At 40.8% G+C, this 7,843-nt stretch overlaps 1 protein-coding gene across 1 annotated transcript; it reads left to right on the top strand.

Annotated features, from left to right (window-relative positions):
* Positions 1-5,658: 5,658 nt before the first annotated feature.
* On the top strand, positions 5,659-7,549 carry LOC146679717 (uncharacterized). The gene is made up of 4 exons (XM_085450152.1): positions 5,659-5,701; positions 5,787-5,894; positions 5,972-6,145; positions 6,752-7,549. Exons 2-4 carry the CDS (start codon positions 5,844-5,846, stop codon positions 7,382-7,384), a joined length of 858 nt encoding a protein of 285 aa, XP_085306278.1. The 5' UTR covers positions 5,659-5,701; positions 5,787-5,843; the 3' UTR covers positions 7,385-7,549.
* Positions 7,550-7,843: the final 294 nt, after the last annotated feature.

Raw genomic sequence — 7,843 nt, 5'->3', positions numbered from 1 at the left:
GATCACATGATGTTTGAGGTGTGTCATGTGACATGTTCAGTATTGTCACACATGTCTAGATTGTCCCTGATATCATAACTGCTCAAACACTGATGATTATATTTGAAGAATTATTCCTGATGGCAGCAAAGTTTGAATGGAGCTCTCTGTCTGTGCTGATTTGTCGCCCTCTGGAGGTCAAAGCACAAACTGCATGATGTCACTGTAACCACCACAGAGACAGGAAGTGTTTTTATGACTGAAACACTGAAATGATGCTAACGGCTGTCGTTAGGCTCACTGACAGCAGTGCTGATGTGTTCATGTCAAACACTGGCTCAGGTCAGACTCCTTCATCCTTCTCCAGCGTGAGGCCGCCCTCAGACCCACAGGAGCTCTGACCTTTGACCTCCTGACCCTAACCATTTTAGTCTTGTTGCATCTTTAAATGCAAATCCATCCAAACTGTAGCCGAGCAAAAGAAGCTGGAAGTTGTTCTATGAATGATGTTGTTGAAGGAGCTTGGAAAGAAAAGCGTCTGGACTTCTTTAAGTTGCTTGAAGAGGGACATGGACGTCTTAACGCCCACTCACATCCTGGGACATTTGATCACAGGAAATCACATGATAGCGTGGGGCTAGATCTCACAATGGGTTCACCCAAGACACGAGTAGTTCTTTATGTTTCTCGTGCACGGGAGAGAACTGGACCAATGCCGTTCCTTCGCTTGACCACAGTCGCTCTCGTCCGTTCCCTCGTTCTTTTATTGAGGTTACATGAATATACATAGGTTCATTAACATACACGTGAACAAAGGTACCAGTCTGTATGTTATGTAGGTGTGTGTGTGTGTGTGTGTGTGTGTGGAGTCAGAGTGTGACCCCATAAACGACTTCCCTAAACCTGCTGGTCTGGAAGTCCAGCAGTTCATCTAAACAAAAGGCACTTAGACTAAAACAGACATCCTACCACAAAACAATAAGAAGGTAGCACCTCTCCCATGATCCCAGGACGTGGGTGTGAATGCCAGAACACTCTGGAGTCACACAAAGTCTTTAAAGACTACTATCATTACACAATTGGTTCTACACCTCTAAGCATATATGGTTAGATATTCCCCAATAACAATGACAATGATAAAATATAAATCCAACAATGGTTTTCAGGGTTTTTATCGTTAACTTCGTTTCCCTGGGTCTTTCCCGTGTTGTAGTCGTGTGTCTTATTTTGAAAGAAATGTTTACGCGTTACCATAGCGACCAGAGAGCATTAAGGGTGCAGACAGGTGCATCCAACAACATTTTATTTTCCCTTATTTGATTTATGGACCTAACTGTATGAACTGGACTTTGGCTTTAATGCTGCTCCTCTTCATCATTGCTGTGTTGCATTTCCATCATTCTGCTGCTGGATTCACTGCAGGCTTTAACAAACACTCCTTTGGGTCCAGGCCCAGCCACGTGTTTGTAAGCTGCTGTGCTCCTCACAAATAAAGCCTGAAGCAGCTCAGACTGTTAGAAGCAGCACTGAGCCCTGTTACAGTTATAGTGTTAGAGCAGCGGCTGCAGCCTACAGCATTTAAACTAGCTGACAGTAAACACATCAGTCCAGATGTTACCACATTACTTTGTGATGCTGAGAGTTAAAGGAGACTGGCTGATTAAAATCCCATTCCTTACATCACCGTCCTCTGCTCTGACTGCTTTCATTTAATCTCAATCAGAATACTTTTTTGATCCCCAGGGGAAATTATTTAGGTTACAGTGCTGCAGCACAAACAGGAACAAAGACACAACACACTAAGTAAGAAATAGCACAACATACACAATATATACATGCATACATATGAGTCACTTATAAGTAACATGTGAGTGCTGGGGTCTATGACAGCAGGCAGGTCTGTATTTATGTCCAGGCTGACATGAACAGCTAGTAGTTCAGGGTTCAACACTCAGGAAAGTGTGTGACCTTCCACACTGACAGAAGATGCTAAACATGACTTTAAACTGTTGTTTGTTAAAGCCTCACAGATCTGAGAGCAGGGCTCAGTGGGTACATGAGCCTTTATACATGAAGGCTTTCTGTTTCCAGGAGAGGAAACATGTGATCCAGCTGTGTTTGGTCACATGGATCTGCTCTGCATGGATCACCTGACTAAAACATGTTGTTATTATTGTTCTTACAGTCTTAAATCGGTACATCAGGCGGGTCACATGACACCCGGGGGTGACAGCAGCATCTTTCCTCTTTAGAAAGCTGCTCTCTGTCCCAGGAGCTGTTGTCACAGTAACAGCAGGAACAGGAAGTCACATGCTCTCTGCTCTGTGATTGGCTGCTTCTTATCTCAGCTTCCTGCAGAGGGTGGGGTCTGCTGATAACGCACACCAACAGAAGTGTGACTTTCACTTCCTGTTTATTGCTGTTGTTCTTAAAGCTCTCAGGCGATGCTGCAGCGCCCCCTGCTGACACAAACTCCTCCCTCTGTCTCAGAGGTCACAGGTCAGCCTGCTGCAGAGGGTCTGCCTGTTCATGGACTTCCTGTTACAGAGACGGGTCTCAGTGTCAACACTAGTTTCTGATTGGACGGTGTGGAAAATGTTACGAGTTCAAAATATTGGGGATGGAGACAAGAGAAAAACCACAATAACAACACTGGTCCGGTCGGGTTGAGTCAAACGATGATTTTAATGATCACACACGTGGGAGATGGACACTGATGCAGACAGCCTCTGATCTCAAAATGGTGGAGCATTGATCAAACTCTTATAGCCTCTGGTGCCTCCACCTTATCATAAAAGCCTAAACATTCACATGCTTTCTCTCACACAGCGCCTAAGCTACGACCTTGGCTCCCTGTTTATCTGCTCCTGCTGAGATGGGGCAGAAAACTCCAGCATGTTCTCTTCTAATCAGACAAATAAGGCGATGACTTTCTGCAAACAGTATTTCTTATAACTCAGCAGTATAATGCATCATAAACAATATCATTCATTCACAATAAATCAGCAGTTTAATATAATGCACATCAGTTTAACTAATGCAATAGTTATCAGCTTCTTCTAATTCAGGAGAATAATGCAAACTAAAACTACATAATAATTCACAATCTTTAATTAGGGGTATAACATGGCATAAAATAATATTATAATCTAACAAAACCCAGCTTCCTCCAGCCGAGTGATGTGTGGATTCATCACTCTCTGTGGATCAGTGTAAGTCTGTGTGTGGGTCAGCTGCAGGACTTGTTTGACCTTTGACCCTGGCAGACAGAGCTGGTTACTGCTGTGTGACTCCTGCCGTCGCTCCACTTTAAATTTTACTTAAAATAAGTCCTGACATGGCCCCGCCCCCTCTGACCTGCTGCTCCTGGATGTGCTGAGGACACAGCGGAGGCTCAGAGGGGGCGGGGCTTTTCCTGTGGCGGTAACCAAACTGCATTAGGTCACTGCACTGCCAGTGTTTAACCACACCTCTTCTGACTGACCTTTGACCTCTGACATGTTGATTTGATCCTTATTTGATGACGTCTTTTATCTAGTGATTTAATTCTGTGTATTTATATGTGATGGTGTTCCTGAGTTCAGCCTCAGCTGATATCCACAGACGCTCCTATTGGCTGGTTTTAAAAACACATTTTTCCATTAAAGAGACTCTTTTAAAAACACGTCTGCCTGAAATTCACATTTCATTTATTTTGGGGGATTTTAACAGAGAGATAGAACTTTATGAATCCCTCATGTTTATCCTCCAGGAAATCCAGTTTGTAGCAGCAGAACACCGACAAATCTTTACACAGCACAGAATTAGGATATCAAATAAAGGGGAATAAGAGAATATGAATATAAGCATAAATATGTACATATATACACAGACCTCACACAGAGACAGCAGCTACACTGTGTGTGGATGTGATCCACAGTCACAGCTGTGGGTTTCAGTCAGTGTGTCTCTAACTTCATGGTCACATTTCAAAGCTTATTGGAGCCAGAAGATGTTCAAGTAAAAGATTTATTGCTGTACTCGTCTACCAGGATAACAGGAGGTTCATAAAGCTGTGTAATACTTCAGCTTTACATCATGCAGTAGTAGTTTATTAAACCCCCCAAAATATGACTATCCAGAGTTGGGACCAGGAAGCAGAGTTGCAGTCTTACACGCCTCTCTGCAGCTTCTCTCCTCCTGCTACCCCCCAAAAACCCGTCTCCATAGAGACTGTGTCAGCTCCCAAACAGACAAAAAACAAACTAAAAACCAGCAACAAACAACTTAAACATAAACAATCACAAAGAAAGAACAATACAGTATCCACATCTGAACCAAAGAGTAAAACAGTGAAATGTGGATTATTAAACATTAGGTCTCTCTCCTCCAAGTCTCTGTTAGTACATGTTAGTAAAAACATTTCTGCATTTTACCCATATTTTATTTTGAACTCAAAATCAAAGATTCCAGATTCTCCTACATGTTGGTTTTGAATCAGATAGGACGACAGATTTCAGGTGGCCCTGTGTCTTTCTCTATTACATTTGCCACTGTGTAACTCAAAGTTATTTAAGGACTAGTTTATTTCAATGGATGAGTTTACTGACTGACGCGCAGAAGAAATAGTTCTTTATGGAGCCTAGATGGTGTGAATGATGAGACCAAAGACTGCAATATCTTGTACCAAAAATATATTGAATAAATGGAGGAAAGGGGAAATGGAACAAAATAATTAACACAACACACAACATAAATGCCCACAATTAAATAATAAATCAATGCTGTGATCTTTCTGTGCAAAAGTCCTTTTTGGTCCTCTTCTTTTTAAAGTTCACTTTTAAGGTATTCCTCCTTAGAGTCCAGCTTCATACAAATGGGGAAATATGTCCGTAATCCAAAGACGGCTAAGTGGGGGAAAGAGGGGAAACAAAGAATGGTCCTACCGGCTCGCCACTTCAATATGAAGAAGATTAATTCAAAGGGAGGGAACAAAACCTGACCTGTAGGTCAGAAAAACGTCCATTAGCACATCAAGTTCGATTCAGTTTATCGGTAAACAAATATATTTTTCTGCAAGCCTATGTAACAATGCAAATCATCATCAACCAATGTACAACAGTTAAATTATTAATTATCTTGGCTACGTAGCTTAATCTATACATTCCAGTAGCGTTCGCTACAAACAATACAAAAACAACAATAAAGGAAAACAACTGTCTAACAGACAGCATAGCCGAATTCAAGGCAACACATAACAATAATCATTCAATCGCACTTTGTTTCAAAGTAAGCCCATTAAAATGCTTAAGTAAATAAAAGTGTTCAAAAACAGCGGTTTTTGAGCCGGAGTTCTGCTCGCGGTGGGAACGCCGCCGCACAAAGTCATTTTTTAATCGCGCAAACGATCGACTGGTTACTGACAACCAAAAGGTTGTTTTTGGTAGATATTAAAGATCATGGGTGGGCGGGGCAAATGGAGCAGTTTTCTACAGTCGAGTAAAATTCCAGGAAAGAGCTGGGTGTGGCTTTCCTTTAAATCACATGATCAACAGCTTTAAGATGGAGGCAACTCGCTCAGTGTTTCCTGTTTCATTCTTAGACTGTGGCGATGGTAAGTAGCAGCTTTTCACTTGTTACCTGGCATCTTTTCAGCCACCAATGATAGTCATTGTATGTTATCAACATTTCACTAAATATGTTGTCTCTCATGTTTAAAATAGGCCGACCAAGAGCAAAATAGGTATGTCTGCAGACTCTGCTGTAGCCAAAGTTATCAGATCTCCTGTGTTTTTAAATCCCTAACTGCTCGATCATTATCATTTTAGAAGACAACAATTTCTCAAAGGAGGTTCAAAACTAATGCCTACAAGATTACCAAGAGGATGGTTCGGGGCTCTTACAGGACTCCGGGAAGTCAACACTTGGTGGATGAGGTGTGTTACCTTTGACACTTTTAAGACAGTCCTGTTTATCACTACTAACAATAAGCAAATATGTTTTCACTCAACAGATCCTTCACAGCATGTTGTTTCTGGGCAAAATCAACAACATCCCCTTTTCTCCAGAAGAAATCTTCCCTAATCCTTTTGTTTTGGGTTCTTTAATGAGAAGATATCCCAGGCCTTTAAAGTTGTATTCGACTCAGCTTCCCAGGCGAAGTCCCTTCTCCTGTGTGCTCGACATGGTAAGATAACTCTTCTCACATTTTCAGTCAATCTGACAAACTTCCAGTTTTTAGGAAAGTATAATGCAAAGTGCTTTTTTACTGAGAAATCCAAAGAAAATCCATACTGTACCTTATACTTCAACATATGCTTCTAGCTATACTTCTCCACCAAACACAGAGACTGCAGGAGAGCTGGAGACTTGCTTCAGAATTTGTTAGTTCTAAATAATGTCTAACAGACTCATTATTGGAGATGCTTACAGTCTTCAAGGCGTATATGATGCTGTCACTGTGTAGCTGCTGGATCTGTTAAGTCAGCTCAAAGACTCTAAATTCAGCGTGTTTTGACAGCCCGGCATAGCAAAATAGAAAAAAAAGGTCAATTAGCAAATTTAATTATAAATTAGTGAGAACAAAGATGGATTTTTGCTTATTGATTTAAAATTAAATAGATTTTTGTGACATGTTTCACCCCCTATCTTAAAATGTCTAAACCAAAAGCATCCAATGGTCCTGCATAGTTAAACAAGTCAAGCAGCGAAACAAACATGTTGATCAACTTTCTATGAAAAACAACTATATAATCAGGTGCAACACTTTGACCAGATCTGTAACTGTTTTCAGATCGTCCTGCAAAATAACTCAGAGAATGAAGAGCAAATAAAGCAGAGTCTGCAAGATCTCCTCACAGACTTGGACTTAGAAGAGAATAATAAAAAAACAGCTTTCGTCTCGTCCACCATCTGCATTTCTCAAAAATCCCAAACCAACAAATCAGAAAGGTACTGCGGAGTCTCCATGTCCACCAAAGGTCCTAACGCTGGGAAAATTATGATTGCTGCCTCCTGTCTTAGCAAATGGCATAAATATGTATCTGGTGCGGTGATGACCTATTATCCAAACACAGTCCAGAAAGATTACTTTGATGGAACAATTGAAGTACCTGGAAATATCAGGTGTGAGGCTTTTTGTCTCCGTGATGGTGCCAGAATGAAGCCTTGCAGATCATGTAAGAATTTGTTTGGCTTGAACACAGAAGACCTCAGAGAGTGGCCATATGGTAACTGTGCTGAAGCTGAGAGCCTGAGCAATTTGCTTGAAAATGAGAGAGAAGTTGAAACACATGTGGATGAATACTCAGCTGAAAAGGATAACAGGCAGAGAGCTGAGGATGAGGTTGGTAGGGTTCTTAGAACCGTGTTGCAAAGGATTCGGTTTAACTGGACAGGTGAATTTTACAACCCAGAACAAGAGTGAGATTTCATGAAATCATTTGCATTCATCATTCTGATAAATCAAAGATTCTCTGCTCTGACAGCATCTGTGTGGATTTTCTGTAATCACAGAGACGTGTATAAGCATGTTTACTTTCCATCTCCATGTAATTGTCACATTTAATAATTAAAACTGGCTTCTATGGGTTTTTGTTTGTTTGCTTACATATCTAGTGTTTAATGCAATATGAAGCATTATCAGACAGCATTTATTGGGAAGAATCCCATGTTTATACTGGTCTGTACCCAGGGTACACAGAAAATAAAAACACATGTTTTCTTATTATGATCCCAACTATAATTTACTTAAGCAAAAGCACTACATGTGTAGTTATAATATTTATAGCAGTTACTGTTGAGCTTTAAATTTATCATCTTAAATGTTTATATGCTGATTATATTGCTTTATATAAGAAAGGCCTAACTCTGAGTACACTCTGTG

The sequence above is a fragment of the Copadichromis virginalis genome, unplaced genomic scaffold, assembly GCF_057382275.1.
Source record: "Copadichromis virginalis isolate Kocher_CV1m ecotype Utaka unplaced genomic scaffold, C_Virginalis_male_GT1.1 unmapped_scaffold_1, whole genome shotgun sequence".
NCBI classification, from domain to species: Eukaryota; Metazoa; Chordata; class Actinopteri; order Cichliformes; family Cichlidae; genus Copadichromis; species Copadichromis virginalis.
The sequence above is the reverse complement of the archived record's forward strand: the minus strand, read 5'-3'. Positions and strand labels throughout refer to the sequence as shown.